This window comes from Leuciscus leuciscus, assembly GCF_965113295.1.
Source record: "Leuciscus leuciscus genome assembly, chromosome: 2".
NCBI lineage: Eukaryota > Metazoa > Chordata > Actinopteri > Cypriniformes > Leuciscidae > Leuciscus > Leuciscus leuciscus.
The window spans coordinates 3,088,802-3,106,301 of NC_138726.1; the positions used below are offsets into that span (position 1 = coordinate 3,088,802).

At 37.1% G+C, this 17,500-nt stretch overlaps 1 protein-coding gene and 1 long non-coding RNA gene across 3 annotated transcripts in view; both read left to right on the top strand.

Annotated features, from left to right (window-relative positions):
- acsf3 (acyl-CoA synthetase family member 3) overlaps positions 1–17,500 on the top strand; it is an 81,975-nt gene that overhangs the window by 14,360 nt on the left and 50,115 nt on the right. For both annotated transcript variants that reach the window (XM_082160973.1, XM_082160974.1), the window contains exons 4-7: positions 6,241–6,395; positions 7,066–7,211; positions 13,872–13,966; positions 16,646–16,772. In XM_082160973.1, coding sequence (XP_082017099.1) covers positions 6,241–6,395; positions 7,066–7,211; positions 13,872–13,966; positions 16,646–16,772 — 523 coding nt within the window. The remainder of the gene's footprint in view (positions 1–6,240; positions 6,396–7,065; positions 7,212–13,871; positions 13,967–16,645; positions 16,773–17,500) is intronic.
- LOC309492220 lies at positions 13,997–16,603 on the top strand. Its single transcript, XR_014203475.1, has 3 exons — positions 13,997–14,305; positions 15,466–16,074; positions 16,541–16,603. It is a non-coding gene; the product is annotated as an uncharacterized lncRNA (long non-coding RNA).

Consider the following 17,500-nt stretch of genomic DNA (forward strand, 5'->3'; position numbering starts at 1 on the left):
TGTAAAAGGTTATCCATCATGTGATGGTGTGGGACGGGTGTTTTCTGCATGTATGATGCTCATTATTGGATTTCAGAGTGCGTGTGTTTGTGTGTGATTAGGCATGTATTATATAGATCAATGCTTTTATAGAAAAATAGTGTAAACCGATACTTTTTTGTAGTTTTCAGTCTGTTAGACATCATTTTAATAGCATTTTAGAAAATATTGATTCGTCTATGTCAATTGACTTGATTAGTTTTTTCCTCAATACAACTATAGTAAATGGACAAGTCTTTTCATATCTCCTACCCCATCTTATTTCTAGATAAGAAGTACATAAACACAGGAAAAGAAAACTGTGTTGGTCAAGTCAAACTAATGCATGGTTTTGTTTTATTGCAATTTATTTAAACTATTGTAGTGTGCAGCAAATAACAGGGAAGTTTAAACATTTTAAAATAGTAGCATTTCACATAGTTTCACTGCAGTTTGACTTGACCTTCAGTCCCACAATGCAAAGTACTTGACCTTTCATTTTAAGTGTGATGAATAAATGTCAATGAATGCGCGTTATTATAGGTGTTTTACCATCTCTTTTATTCATTATGTGATCGGCAACGTTTTTTTTTTTCACTTACGCAAAAGATGAATACGACCAATTAAACTTCTACTTGTCTATGGAAGCCCACAGTAAATAGTTTGGTAAAAAGTTATGAAATTTGGCACACAAATAGATGACATTCTAAACCATTACCATATAAAGTTTGGAGTCTCTAACTCAAACTCTTTAGCGCCACCAACAGCTCAGAATTTCACTCGTATTTATGTTAATATCTTTTCAATTGTAAGGACAACATTTTTTCCCTCCTAGACTGAACGAATTTGGCTCAGATCAGACCATGCTGGAAAAAAAAGTTATTAAAAGCTTTTTGATTGGTCAAACTGTACTCTTATAGCATTTCAACAAATTTATCTCCGCAACTATTTACCGTATTGATATGAAACTTGATATATGTCATAGGCAGAGTACCTGAGGAGTTTCAGAACACCTATTTTTGCTCTTCAGTAGTTTTGCCTAAAGTCTTAAAATTTTCTTAAAGTCCCCCTGTGGTGTAAATCCAGCTTTTAATGTTGTTTATGTGTCTATGTGGTGTTTTTAATATGCTTTAAGACAAACCATGTGTAAGTTCATAAGTCGACAGCATTGCTGAGTATTTCCTCCTTAAAACTGCAGTGAACCAAAGACAGTCTCAAAAACACGCTTTGAAATCGCTGGTGTTTCTGACGTCACAAACTACCTTGTAACCAATCAGATCAACGTGTGATCGTCAACCAGTGGATCTCTGAGCTGAGTGAGTGAGTGGAGGCGGGGCTCATTTGCATATTCATAGAACCACGCATACTAAATGAGGCAAGGGTGTCGAGTTACATTCAAGATATTTTAAGGCATGAAGAAGTTTTTTTTTTTCAAGGAAAAAACATTTAAATGTGTAATTTCTGTGATCAAAGATGAGTTTTAAGGGATAAAATGATTGATTACAGGGAAACTTTAAATCTCAAACCGTTTTCAACTCATCAAAGTTGACATAAAATGTGTTCATGCAATATATTGGCAACGCTACTGCCTGTTGCACTGAAACTTGGGGCCAGATTTAGTAAACAAGGGCAAATTAGCACGAGAGCGCAATCCCATAAAAGTGCAGATAAGAGTGTAAAGTTCTATGCATGATCTACTGACGACACACACATTAAAGAAAACACATGTAGCCGGATCATTTCCACAATGACCAACACAATCTATCAAGAGCAACTCAAATTAGCATCTGGTTTAATGCTTTTTTGGGCGTTAAATAATGGCGCAAATACCAGTGAATTGACTTGCACAAACCTCGTTTAAATACTCTCCTCCCATAAATCCTGCGTCCGAAAGGAAAACTCCTTCAAATGCATATGCAATAATCTCAGACGCAATTTTTCACAGCGCGTCTTTAGTAAATCCTTACAGTAGTTGTTTAACGCCACAAGGAATTTAGAGCTGTTAGTAAATCTGGCCCTTGATATGTTAAATCATGCTTGCTCAGCTCCTCATTTTGCATCTATTGTACTTGGCCCATTTTTTTGCTGCTTGCTGCTATATTTAATGTTTCATTCGTTTCATGAACGTTGGATATTTTGCTGTAGTCCAACAAATTAATTGGCTGAAGTCTTCAAAACAGTTTGATAAATCAAAATTCCAGATTGTGGAATTGTGGATCGTGCACATCGATGTTTACGCACATACATTGTATACTAAATATACAATACGGACATACACACAAATGCATTCAGTTCTTTGTTGGGGGCTAATGTAATGAAACAGAGAAACCAGAGCAACTTGGGTACCAGAGTGGAGAGGAGGAGGTGTGGTGATGAAAGATGGGTTTTTGATGATAAAAGAAGTGTCACTGTGTGTGTGTGTGTGTGTGTGTTGGTGGGGGGGTTGATGGAGAGAGTGCGAGACAGCAGGAATGATAAGAGCATGGAGGCACTGAAGCAAGAAATAATGAAATGGAGAGAGAGAGAGAAAGAGAGAGAGAGATGTGTGTCCCAGGGGGGACCGAGCCAAGGAGAATCTGTCGTTCACCTTCAATTAATTCACGCGTTTCTCCCACTGTGTTCTAAAGGTGCAGCCAGGCGTGTGTGTGTGTGCGTGTGTGTGTGTGTGCGTGAGATGAAAAAGAACGAATCGTTATATATTGTATCTTTTATGTGTGAATCGTACACATTTATGTTTGATCATTCATCGTACCTCCTTTCATTTCCATGCGCTTGCTTGTCATACAATGAAAGTGTGTGATTGAAAACGGAGAGTTAGTGAGTAAAGTTAGAAGCTGCGTAATTGATTTGTGTGAGAAGAAGTGTGTTTATATGGGCAGTTATGCATCTGTTTCCGTCTGACAGACTGGGATGAGTGTGTGTGTGTGTGTGTGTGTGGGGTTGGGATGGGGTGTGCCGTCCTTCACTATGCTTCACGCAACACATTCATCAAACGCAGAGAAAGGCAGTAAAAGCCCAGTGTGTCCTGCACAGTCTTCACTCTGACCTCAATAGTAACTCTACAGGGAATCTCAACTCTTTCTCTTCTGCTGTGAATCACACTGACCTTTACAAATCTATACTCGCTTTTTCCTTTTTTAACAACATTCCTCCAGTCGACAACCCCCCCCCCCCAAGCTTCTAGAGTCACGAAGACAAATAGCACACGATCAGTGACTTAATCAGTATCTGTAGTGTTTTTTCCCCTGTAATTAACAGTAAGCGTCTGATTAGTCCAATATTGAAAAGCTGATACTATCAAGGCTGATTTTTATCTAGTTCAGTCATTATGCAAGGCTTTTTTTCTACTCTTTGATGTCTGACTTCACCTAATGTGAACCAAGTGCGTCTATAATATGGCAACATCCTGCAAAGTCTTTTATGAGCAATGTTTTATTTTTTGCTAATCGGTTTGACCGACAGTAGATTTTTTACCGATATTTTCCAAGTTAAAGGTAGGGTAGGTAATCCTGTTCAGAAACACTTTTTTTTATACTGGGTGAAATGGTCCTTCCATCCTGATAGTAGTCAATACATTATGTGTTTAGAAAAAGGAATGAAAAAAATCAGACCTCTGTAGCAGCTGCAGGACAGTAAAAACTCTGACCAATCACTGCCATTCGGTGCGAATGTAAAGAACCAATCAGATGCCTTCATGTCTCGTGCCCGCCCCGAGCCCCACTGCGCGCGCTGCCCTGCGTGCACTCATCACATGTCACCGTTCCCGGAAATATTCAGCTCAAAGCACCTGCATATGCAGTCAGCGAAGGCAAACAAGGCAAAAACTACTTCCTCGGACCCTGCCCGCACTCTTGAACGACCTCCTCTGCTTCGCCCTCAACCCCGGACCTGTCCTCGAGCCGACGATGCGGTACTTGTCTCCGGACTCGGAGTGTACGTTAGTCTTCATTAGAGTCAACAATGTTTTCATCATGGAAACTCTTACATGCAAAACACCGTATATGTTATGAATCTTACACGAAATTCATCTTCATCACAGTGTAACTGATGGTAATGGAAAAACGTGTATCAATGCAACCTGTTTTTAGTTTTGCCTTATAAATATAGCTCGTTACCGAATGAAACTTTACCATTATCGATATGCTAGCTTGATAGTGAGTACTAAAAGAAATCTTATTTGTTTATATTCATAGTGATAAAGTTAGGTATTTTATTACATGTGATTCTGACATGATGTCACTGTATGTACTGCGCTCCTTCCTCTCCACTCGTCTCAGGTAATAAATGCGTCTTGTTCCAGCCTGAGCGTTTGGCGTCGCGCGTTCATGTGTTTTGGGGGCGTGGCTTTGGAAGGAGCTCAGAAGGGAGGGGGTGGAGTGAATGGAAATAATGAGCTGTGTTTATTGCAGATTAAAAGGTCTACAGTCACTCGATTTTTATATTTTCTTTTTCAGAGTACTTACATTTTAATTATGTATTGGTATATAAAGACAGTTTAAACAAATTTGGAATGTTTTTTTTTTAGAAAAATGATTACCTACCCTACCTTTAATCGGTTATAATATTCATTCATTTTCAAGTGAGAATGTATAGCTTAACAAAAAAAATTTTTTTTTTTTTGTGCTGATCATTTAGTTTAAAAATGTAGCATTAATATTGACTACACAATTATCATGGCCAAAAGAATTCCCAATAATACAAATTAGGGATGCACCGTTATGAAAATTTTGGCCGATACCGATAACCGATAATTCTTTATATTTGAAAGCCGATAACCGATATATTGGCTGATAAATCTAAATCCAAATTTTTATATTATTTGAGAGCCTGAATACTGAATGCACGATATATGAGCCACCATATCGGTATCGGCTGATTTATGTTCATTTTTAATGTTATCGTTATCGGCCTGATAAGAAAATTTGGCTAATATATTGAAGCCGATAAATAATGTATTATTTCCTTCAGATGAGACACTTCAGATGTTCAACATGATGGTTTCAAATTGCTTAAAATATGATTGGAATCACTTTAAAAAAAAGAAAAATACAGTTCAGTGCAACATGTGCAGCGCAAGTCTGTCATATCGGCTACATAAAATTATAATAAGAACATTATAATTGTGTGTTTGGGACGTGGCTTTTAATGATCAGACTTGTTTTTGTAATCAGACTCTCAAAAATTATATAAAAATTTGGATTTAGAGATTTATCAGCCGATATATCGGTTATCGGCTTTCAGATATAAAGAATTATCGGTTATTGGTCAAGACTTCAAGGTATGCGTTCAGACAGAAAAAAATAGTCTTTTATTCAACAGAGTCACAAAATTCAGGTGCATTTTTAAATGCTTTAACTAATCTAGGGCTGTCACTAATAATGATTTGGGTAATCGAGTAATCGGTCGATTATTTTGATGATTAATCAGAATTTTTTTTTTTTTTGGTAATAAAAATAGACCTAAGTGAACAATAGCCTTTAAAATTATTTTAAATGCATATATAACAACAATGAGGCAATAATAATTGGTTCAAAAAGTATCAAAAGCAAGCAATTATTTGATTGTATTGAACAACACTTACAATACATTATGTAATATAGAAAATATAAACAATCAATGCATGTACATTACGTATTATAACAAATGCCTGCAGAGGGCGCCAACCTAAACCATTGGAATCATGGGACACGGCTTTTAAGGGTGAGACTTTTTATTTTATTTTATTTATTTTTTATCAGGCTTTCAAAAATTATATAAAAATTCGGATTTAGATTTATCAGCCAAAATATTGGTTATCGGCTTTCAGATATAAAGAATTATCAGTATCGGACAAAATTTTCATATCGATGCATCCCTACACTTATTTATATGTGTCTCGCTATCTGATTTAAAAATAAATATCTGTCACTGTCAGTCTATGCCCATTTAAGTCTAAGCCTTCCAAAACATAGAAAGAAGCTTTTTGCCCCAGATGGTGGTTATTTACCAGCAGGGCTAGCTACCGATGCTAACCAGCCGAACCTTACAATAACAAAGCATAAAAAGAATTATTGGTTAATGAATTGGCCGACATTTTGATATCACTTGATACCTAATAGTACACACTTAAATGATTATTTGATTTATTTTCTGTTATGTTTACATTGAACTGTTTAGTTACACATTTGGTTGACAAAGCTTGAATGCTAATGTTGTTGTTGTTGTTGTTTTGCTGTGTTCCAGGTTTGGGAGCAGTTGATCGGTTCAAAGTCTCCTATGGTGAACGTATTCATGGCAGTTCCCACCATCTACTCAAAACTCATTGAATATTACGACCAACATTTTACTCAACCTCAAGTGCAAGACTTCATCAGGGCTGTGTGCAAAGAGAGAATACGGTACCATCCTCTCTCTCTCTCTCTCTCTCTCTCTCTCTCTGTGAACAATTAAGAATTAAGTGATTGTGTGTGTGTGTGCACGTGTGAGCGAGTGTGTGTGTGTGTGTGTGTGTGTGTGTGTGTGTGTGTGTGTGTGTGTGTGTGTGTGTGTGTGTGTGTGTGTGTGTGTGTGTGTGTGTGAGTGAGTGAGTGTATCACTGATTAGTTGACTCCTCCCTCTTTTTGTGACAGGCATCAATGTAACAATGGATACAATTTCTTTTTTCACCTAATAAATGTTGTGCTTTATTGTTTAATTTTATGAAGTTAGGGCAAAGTATTTCAAATTTTGTATAAAAAAAATTCTCTCTCTCTCTCTTTCTCCCTTTCTCTCTCTATTTCTCTCTCTCTCTCTCTCTCTCTCTCTCTCTCTCTCTCTCTCTCTCTCTCTGTCTTTTTAAAAACAAACAACATTTATTTGATCCAAACAACTAGAACATCTCTTCCCAAGTTCTCTTTCATTCTTCAGTAAAGCTACATCAAAGAAGAGCCTTCAAACCTTTGTTTAGCTCAGTCATGTAAGCTTCTGTGTGCTTTACCTCAGGGTCAAATGCTTAAACAAGACTTTCTGAAGAAAAACAAGTGCATAATTTCCTGCTCGAGACGATGGCCGGTTCTCTCTGTGTCTCAGGTTGATGGTGTCTGGTTCTGCTGCTCTTCCTCAGCCCGTTCTGGAGCGCTGGGCCGAGATCACGGGTCATGTTCTGCTGGAGCGCTACGGCATGACGGAGATCGGCATGGCACTATCAAACCCACTTAAAGGACCACGTGTACCCGGTACTGCATCACTTCATAAATGTGTAATACAGGGTTCCCACGGGTCCTTGAAATCCTTGAAAGTTTGTGAATCTGAAAAAAATACAAATAAATTCAAGGCTCTCAAAAGTTGTTGAAAATAAACATACACAGATACAGGTCCTTGAATTTATTTTGTGCAAGAAGTTTTCTGGAAAAAAAATCCATATTATTTCCTCCGGTCAGCTAATGTGTTATTTCGCCGACACTTCATGGCCTATGCATACTAGCTTGCTTGATTTACGTTAGTTACGCGCATCTACGCGTTACGTTAAAGGAGTGGTATAATGCACTTTTCACAAGATGTAAAATAAGTCTCTGATGTCCCCAGAGTGTGTGTGGAGTTTTAGCTCAAAATACCCCACAGATATTTTTATTTAGCATGTTAAAATTGTCACTTTTTGAGGGTGAGCAAAAACACACCGTTTTGTGTGTGTCCCTTTAAATACAAATGACCTGCTGCTCCCGGCACAGGGGGTGGAGCTTCAAGAGCTTGTGTGTGTGTCCCTTCAAATGCAAATGAGCTGCTGCTCCTGGCACAGGGGGTGGAGCTTCAAGAGCTTGTGTGTTAGCAGCTCCGATTACCTCACACACAAACACACTGAAAATGTCAAGAAGTGACAACATTGTAGACAACAGTTCTGAATGGTTAGTTGATGAATTTATGTAGCTTGTGTGCAGTTATCTTCTAGTCATTGATTAGCTTATGTCTTGATAATCTATAAATCGTGTTCCGGGGGCGGGGTTTATGTAAATTTTAGGGTTAGTGATGTCACTGATCCAGGAGGAATGTGGTGTAGTCTCTACCAGCCGTTTGTTGTAGTTCTTAAAAAGTGATTTCTGTAAAAGCAAATCTCTCCCTTTGCTTTGAACTTTGAGCGCTGTAACTTTGCAGATGTTGTTTATGATCAAACAGCAACATTACACACTCACTAAAGTTAGAAAAGTCAAATCATAATCAACCACCCCTTTAAGTGTGAGGCACTTTGTGTTGGACGTTCCCATGACGTTCACACGCACACAAAACTACTCTACGATGGTACCTCAACGTTTCACACACACACACACACACACACACACACACACACACACACACACACACACACACACACACACACACACACACACACACACACACACACACACACACACACACACACACACATCGTGAAACATTGCAAAAATAAGCTGAAACCACTGAAACGATGTAACCTTGCTCTCACTTGAAATGTGTCCCCACATTAAGTCCTTGAATTTGAGGTTATTGGACCTGGAAAGTCCTTGAATTTGAAGTTAACCTAAGGTGTGTGGGAACTCTGGTAATACATGTCTGCAACACCCCTAGTACACTCAAAAAAGGAATTCATTACCCTTAATTAATTTAATTGAAGAAAATTCTTACACTCAATTTAATGTAGTTCATTCAGAATAAATCATTTTTGGTCAGCATCACAATTCTGTTGGTTTAGGTCAAATTAAATTACTCTAGTAGGTTTAACTTTATAACATTTATCAAACTAAATGTTCTCATGCTAGTCCAACTTATTTTTTAATTAATTTACCAAGGTTTACTCTTCAGCACAATGGTAACCTCAAAATGATTACAGAAACTCTTCCACATGCCCAACATAACTGAGCATTAAACGCTTAATTACTTTCCCTGAAAAACACACAACCCCAAATTTACTCTCCTAATACAGTCCCTTGCAAAGCATGCTGGGAACTACATCTCATCCATTTTTAAAAGTTTAAATAACTGCTCTTGAGTGCCGAATGAAGCATGTTTATAGATTATAACTATCATGTTGCAATAAAAAAGTACTTTGGTCTAAAAGTACTTTGTAAATGTTGCAAATAAATCAAATTAGCTTTTTTTTAAATATATTTTCAGTTTTCATTTGAATATTAGTTTAAGTTTTATCTTTAATATTTCTATTTTCTAATTTAAGTTTTAAGTTTTTCCATCTAATATTTGAATTTTTATTTCGATTAAAATTGTTTATATATAATGGTTAATGTAGTTTTAACACTAAAGAATTAAGTAAATGAACACAATGAAATTAAGTTGTATGGAAATGTTCAAAAAGTGTTTTACTTTAGGTCATGATCAAGAGGCTAAATAAATTTTTGATTGTGATAACTATATGATTCTGTTGTTAGCTCAGCTGAGATGATTGTGAATGCTAACGAATTGCTGGTTTTGTAAACCTCTTGGTTCTGGGACGGTTTGAGTCTATTATCTTCTTGGCTTTGTTACTTTTGCCTCCACGGATGTTTAGCCTTAACGTTTCATCTCCGTAACGGTATGTTGTTGTTTTTCCTCAGTCAGTTTATGATGGCAAGTTGTCACAGATCAAACTCCAGTCTGAAGTAGTTTGTTTGTCTTTCTTTTGTGTGTGTTTTGTTGTTTTATCTTCTGAGAAACTCTCCATGGGTGTTTCTGATCAAACTGCTCCTGTCAGCTTCCACGTCTCCTTTTAGTGTCGGTATCAAAGCACTTTTAGTGCTCGTCCCGCAACTGCTTTGCTTTGCTTTGGGTGTGTGAGGATTGTTTTGTTCGCCTTTCGACACCGTGAAGTGAGTGAACGTTGCTGTCAGAGGCAGCTTATGTGGCTTGTAGTTTTATTAGTGACTAGTTTTGCTGGAGTTAAAGCTCAGAGGTGATGATTAACAGGAGTTTGCCACGGTTAACATTTCCTGCTCTTCCCCGTGAGACGCCAGCGAAGTAGGTTGAAGTCAATCAATATCAGTCACAGGGTTGACTGTGATCACCAGAGATGATTTATGATGAGTCTGATCTAATGTGAACCCAATCGTGGCTCTACCTTTTGTTGTAACAGAACACTGATGTTGTAAATATCCAAGTCTACTGAAGAAATTGTCTGGATTTTCATTTCAGTCAGTTCAGGAAATCGATCTCAGGAACTCATGCTCTAGATTAGACCATCGTTTTAGTTGTAATGCATTTTATCTTTTAAAGTTCCCCTGTAGTCAATAATTGTATCCCTTAAAACTCATCTTTGATCACCAAAATGACATATTTAAACATCTTCATGCCTTAAAATATCTCGAATGTAACTCGACACCCTTGCCTCATTTAGTATGCGCAGTTCTATGAATATGCAAATGAGCCCCGCCTCCACTCACTCACTCAGCTCAGAGATCCACTGGTTGACGATCACACGTTGATCTGATTGGTTACAAGGTAGTTTGTGACGTCAGAAACACCAGCGATTTCAAAGCGTGTTTTTGAGACTGTCAGAGACTGTTGAGACAGAAAATACTCAGCAATGCTGTCGACTTATGAATTTACACATGGTTTGTCTTAAAGCATATTAAAAACACCACATAGACACATATAAACAACGTTAAAAACTGGAGTTTCACCTGAATAGGTGACACTGAATAGTCAAAATGCGCCATCGGAGAAGCTCTAATTAAACAATTTTTGGAAAATCACGTTAAAAATCGAAAATTGCTGTTTTGGCTGAACATTTTTGGTAGCCGAAATTTCCGTGCATAGTTTTAAGACCAATTGCTAAAGTCACTTAACATTTTATACTACTATAACTTCCACCTATACTAAAATACACAAATATAATATAATAAATACTATAATATTTTAAAATCATATCGACACACCACTGCATAGCTGCCGTGAGGGACTATATCTTTTAGCAGAAGGTTGACATTAAAAGTATTTAATATGTTTTTGTGAAAATGTCTTCTGAGTATCTTTATGCGGTAATTGTTTCATAAAGGCGGTCTAGAATTATACAGCATGGTGTACAGAAAAACAAAACTTTTTCAGATTTAAGTTTCAAATTATAAGCAAGAGATCCTGTTTTACACACTGTATAGATGCTATTTATAATTATATATAGCTTTTTTCACACATTTTCACACTGGATAAGATGAGAAATGTAGGTAAATGCGTGCGAATGGAGTAAACAAGTCATTTTAATAGGAAAAATCTATTGGGCAACATAAAATGAATTAAATTAAAATAGTAAACAATTAAACAAATTATAATAAGTTTGTATTATTAGTGGAGTTATTAGTGGCCAATTTACTGCAATGTACTGCAGGGACAACCACATCCCAGTATATACTTTTTGAGGGTGAGCAAAAACGCACTATTTTGTGTCTGTCCCTTTAAATGCAAATGAGCGGCTGCTCCCGGCACAGGGGGCGGAGCTTCAAGAGCTTGTGTGTAAGCAGCTCCGATTACCTCACACACAAACACACTGAAAATTAAGTAAAAATAAATAGCCTTTTATGTTCAAACTGGAGTCGGATGAAGATGGAGAAACTCAAGAAGAAGTAGAACAGGACATTTCTGAATGGTTTGTTGATGAGTTTATGAAGCTTGTGTGTAGTTATCTTCTAGTCATTGATTAGCATATTCTGTCATGATAATCTAAAATCTGAAAATTTAGGAAAAATCTATTGGGCAACATAAAATTCAAATAGTAAACAATTAAACAAATTATAATAAGTTTGTATTGTTAGTGGAGTTATTAGTGGCCAATTTAGCAAACTCAGCTACTACATGCTACTGTCCTGTTTCTCATACTTAGGGTGTGTTTTTGACATGAACAATCCCTCAGCGCCCTAACAATCAGCCAGAACACCCTACAATCTCAGAAAAACAGGTAAACATGCGGTCACTAGGGTTGGTACCCTTCCAAAAGGTACCCATGTACCTTATTTATCCCTGAAGGGTGCATATTAGTACCTAAATTGTACATATTAACATGTGTGCGCTGTTGTTCCGCAGTGACCACTTTTGTGCCATTTCTTTTGAGAGTGTAGCATTGAGTTTTACACAGGCAAACACCATTGACATTTTCAAGATAATGCACAAATCTAGTTAGATAATGCACAAATCTAGTTAAACAAGCAGTTCAGAAGGGTAAACCAGAGAAAAATAAATCAAATTGTGCCAATAGTAGTAATAATGCACATACGCTCAATTTCCTTTTGTGTTGCACTAGGTTCGGCCACTCCCTGTGGATTGTGCACAGTGTGGATTGCTGTGCGAGAGGCTTTGAATAAAACATGAGTGTGTGTGTGTGTGTGCTCTGTTTTAATGAGAGCTTGTGATGGGCAGAGGGACTGGAGGCTTGTTAATGGCTTCTTTAAGCAGTCTGGGTGCTATTGTGTCCTTTTCTCATTTTGTGACAGGAATGCTTCTGCAGGGACAACCACATTCCAGTATATACTCGCACGCGATCATATCCCAGTGGACACTGAACATAGACCTCCGATCAGCCCCCGTCTCATTTATATTCACACTCAAGCCCCTAATGGTCAGATTACACGTGTGTGTGTGTCTGTGTAGGAGTAAGACGTTCCTTCAGCTCTGTATATCTGTGCTACAGACTGATGTTATTAGTCAGATCGAGCACGTTTTCCAATAGGCTGATGTGTGTTTTTCTCCCTCCAAACATTAGCATGTTGGAGATGCTAGAACATTGAATTTTGACCATGGAGAGTTTGCAAGAAGAGTATTATTTATTAGTACTATTATTTCTCCCAGAATCCAAAATTAAACCTCTCCAAACTAGGGCTGTAAAACGATTAATCGTGTTTATATAATATATGTGTGTTTACTGTGTATAATTATTTTGTATATATAAATACACACACATGAATGTATATATTTTAGAAATATTTGCATGTATATATATTGATATATAATTGATATATAAATATTTTATACATAACACATTTTTCTTAAATATATACTTGCATGTGTGTGTATTTATATATACAAAATAATTATACACAGTTCGCAAGAATAGTATTATTTTATTTAGGGATGCATAATATATCGGCTACCATATCGGTATCGGCCGATATATGTTCATTTTGAATGTTATGGTTATCGGCCTGATAAGAAAATGTGGCCGATATATTAAAGCGATAAAAAATGTATTATTTCCTTCAGATGAAACACTTCAGATTCACACTGTTCTCCATGATGGTTTTGAATTGCTTGAAATATGATTGGAAAAAAGGAAAATACAGTAAAAAAGTCATATTGGCTTCAAAATTATAATGAGAACATATTTATTGTGTGTTTGGGACATGGATTTTAATGGTGAGACTTTTTTTTATTGTAATCAGGCTCTTAAAAATGTATATAAAAAATTTGGATTTAGATTTATCGGCCAATAAATCGGTTATCGGCTTTCAAATGTAAAGAATTATCGGTTATCGGTATCGGCTAAAATTTTCATATCGGTGCATCCCTAATTTTTTTTGTACTTATTATTTCTCCCAGAATCCAAAATGAAGCCTCTCCAAACTAGGGCTGTGAAACAGTTAATCGCATCCAAAATAAAAGTTTGTGTTTACAATAATATACGTGTGTGTAATTGTTTTGTATATACTGTATAAATACACACACATGCATGTAAATTATTGAGTGAATTATTCAATGACTCACTCATAAAGACTTAATTTGTTTAATTTCTTGAATGAATGATTCAATGACAAATAAACAAATGTAACAGCCACTTGCCGCCTACTGGTGTAACACTGTAATTGATAGCGTCAAGTTTACTCTATTTTGATCGCTACCGTGGACATCAGTGTTTATATCCGAACTATAAACTTTATGTCTGTGTTTTCCAGGTGCTGTTGGAGTTCCTCTGCCAGGAGTGGAAGTGCGTATCATGATGACAAACTCCAGCACTGTGATCTCGGAGGGCAACAGAAAGGGAACCCAGGTACCTAAAAACCTTTCATAAAGTTTTTGAAATAGCGAATTTTGTGCGAATTATGGGAGTAACTTCCGTTAAACTGTAAACAAACAGCAATTGCCAATATAAACTTGTTTAAGATTGGCTCTATGAATACAAAAATAATCATTTGCAAGAAATCTTACAATAAAGTGACACAATCCTCCTCACTCTTCAACATTTGAATATTAAAAGGAAATTTCAAAAAAATTAAAGTATTAAAAAATTACTATCAGCAGCAAACCATGAATAACCTCAAAAGCTCAGATGAGTCTTTCAGCAGCAATACCATGGACGTGTTAAATATTACTCTTAAAGGTAGGGTAGGTAGGATTTTTCTAAAAAAAAAAACATTCCAAATTTGTTTAAACTGTCTTTATATACCAATACATAATTAAAATGTAAGTTCTCTGAAAAAGAGAGTATAAAAATCGAGTGTCTGTAGACCTCTCACGACTGTTGTAAACACAGCTCATTATTTCCATTCACTCCCACCCCCTCCCTTCTGAGCTCCTTCCAAAGCCACGCCCCCAAAACACATGAACGCGCGACGCCATACGCTCAGGCTGAGCTGGAAGACGCATTTATTTACCTGAGACGAGTGGAGAGGAAGGAGCGCAGTACATACAGTGACATCATGTCAGAATCACATGTAATAAAATACCTAACTTTATCACTATAAATATAAACAAATAAGATGGCTTTTAGTACTCACTATCAAGCTAGCATATCGATACTGGTAAAGTTTAAAATATATTTTTGTTTGATTCGGTAACAAGCTATATTTAGGCTATAGGTAACGAGCTATATTTATAAGGCAAAGCTAAAAACAGGTTGCATTGATACACGTTTTTCCATTACCATCAGTTAAACTGTGATGAAGGTGAATTTCTTGTAAGATTCATAACATATACAGTGTTTTGCATGTAAGAGTTTCCATGATGAAAACATTGTTGACTCTGATGAGGACTAACGTTACACTCCGGAGACAAGCCTACCGCATCGTCGGTTCGAGGACAGGTCCGGGGTCGAGGGAGAAGCAGAGGAGGTCGTTCAAGAGTGCGGGCAGGGTCCGAGGAAGTAGTTTTTGCCTTGTTTGCCTTCGCTGACTGCATATGCAGGTGCTTTGAATTTTGAATGCTCTTTCTCTGCCATAATTTTACTCTTCGTAGGTTCCGCGCCTCTTGCACTCCTCAAATCAAACGGGTGCGCGCGCATATGGGCAGATCTTGTAGCAACAGTGGTGGTAGCCATGGTTGCGAGAGTGAGTGACAGTCGCCCAAACCAATCAATTGTTTCGTCCTGAATGGAAATAATGAGCTGTGTTTATTGCAGATTAAAAGGTCTACAGTCACTCGATTTTTATACTCTCTTTTTCAGAGCACTTACATTTTAATTATGTATTGGTATATAAAGACAGTTTAAACAAATTTGAAAAAAAGTTTTTTATAAAAATCCTACCTACCCTACCTTTAAGTAATATACAGCTATGATCACAGTTTTTTTTTTTTTTTTGCATAGACCTGAAAATTACATTTCCAAACTAAAATGTCGTAAATCTTGATTGCTTTAAAGCACAGACTTAAGTATGATCTATTTTTAAAAACGACACTTGGCAAATTATTGCTGAAGTGAAAAAAGTTTAAAAAAATGAACTTAAAAAAAGTTACAGAATTTTACGGTTATTGTTATGAAAAATTAAAATGAATGAATTTTTATATGAAATCTATATTTTCAAAAACACATTTACTTTAAAACGGCAAGAACATCAAAGCCATAAATCTAAACAAGTCGTCTTCCAAATTTGAGGTTGATGTTGCAAAAAATGATCTTTCAGTGAGATTTTGTTTGGCTGCAGTACCAAACATTTCCACTAGAGGAAATTCATCTCCCATTCATTTCAAATGCGCTCATTTTTTACCACGAGGAGCACAAGTGACTATTTTTTTTATGGACCATTTGACCTTTTCAAATCATGTCCATGATTTGTTTGTGTTCACATAGCAAGTGCCAAAACCTTTACCAAGTTTCTTACCAATTCTGATGAAGTAAAAAAAATAAACGTAATCATTTTCAGTCAAAAATGACCGAAGAGAGTAGCCTGGGTTTCCCCATGCTGCCTTGCACGCAGCGCGATTTTATTCACGCTGCTAGGCAGTCTGGATACCATGGACCAGATTTTCCCCTCAAAAAGGGAACCAATCACAGAACGGGGAGGGAGCAGCAAGACGATGACGACGTCTATGCGTCACACTGAAGCAGTTTGTTTATATCTATGGATCCAACATGGCATCAGACGCGAAGTTACCTTTCGATGCAGCCTTAGATAGTGTTCTAAGTAGTTTAGTCTTCTTCAGCCATCGTCTTCTTCCTCGTCGAATTTCTGTCGCTCTACATACGTCATCTGGTATAATTGAAACGATTGGCTATGAGGTACGCACAGGCGCATTTGATAGACATTCGTAGCGCCCAATAAACGGCTCTGGGCATTCGTAAACCACGCCTCAAATACGAGAAAATGAATGAGAAAGAGGTCTGACGTTAGCCAGGCTACGAAGAGAGAGTTAAATTGATCAGAATAAAGGATCAAATTTATATAATTAGTGAAGAAGACCTACTGACTTTGAGTCCTTCGAGTTTCTGGACCCGTGTGTGTTTTATTCGCAGGTGAAGGCTGGTTTGGAGGGGAAGGAGGGCGAACTGTTGGTTCGAGGTTCTTCTGTCTTTCAGAAGTACTGGAATAAACCTCAGGAGACGGCAGACACTTTCACTGAGGACGGATGGTTCAAAACCGGTACTGTCCTCTCACTCACTTTATGCTTGTTATGCTAATGCATGTACAGAATATGTGGAGCTTGATGAAGGGTTGATTGTCTGTATTGTCTGAGTGAAGCACAAGGATAAAAGGAGAGAGAGAGAGGAGAAGAAGACATAATAATGGTCCAGTTTGATACCATAAAAGCAGGACATTTTTTGATTTATTCAGCCAAGAAGGAAAATTCTGTCATGATTTATTGATTCAGATTCATGTCATTCCAAACCCCTATAACTTTTCTTCAGTGGAACAGAAAATGAGATGCTTGGCAAAATCCTCATGCCGCTCTTGTGCATTAACATATATTACTCATGTGTCGTATTCATAATGTTATGAAGCTGGAAAGCAACTTTCCAGTTTGCACCTGCGGACATTTAAAGGGGTGGTATAATGCCCTTTTCACAAGATGTAAAATATATCTATGATGTCCCCAGAGTGTGTGTGTGAAGTTTTTGCGCAAAATACCCCACAGATATTTTTATATAGCAAGTTAAAGTTGTCACTTTTTGAGGGTTTGCAAAAACGCACCATTTTGTGCCTGGCCCTTTAAATGCAAATGAGCTGCTGCAGAGGGCGGGGTTTCAAGAGCTCATGTCTGTTAGCAGCTGCTATTACCTCACGCAGACACACTAAAATGACAGAAACTGTTCTGCCTTTAATGTTAAACGGAGTCAGATAAGGATGGAGAGACTCAAGAAGAAGTGACA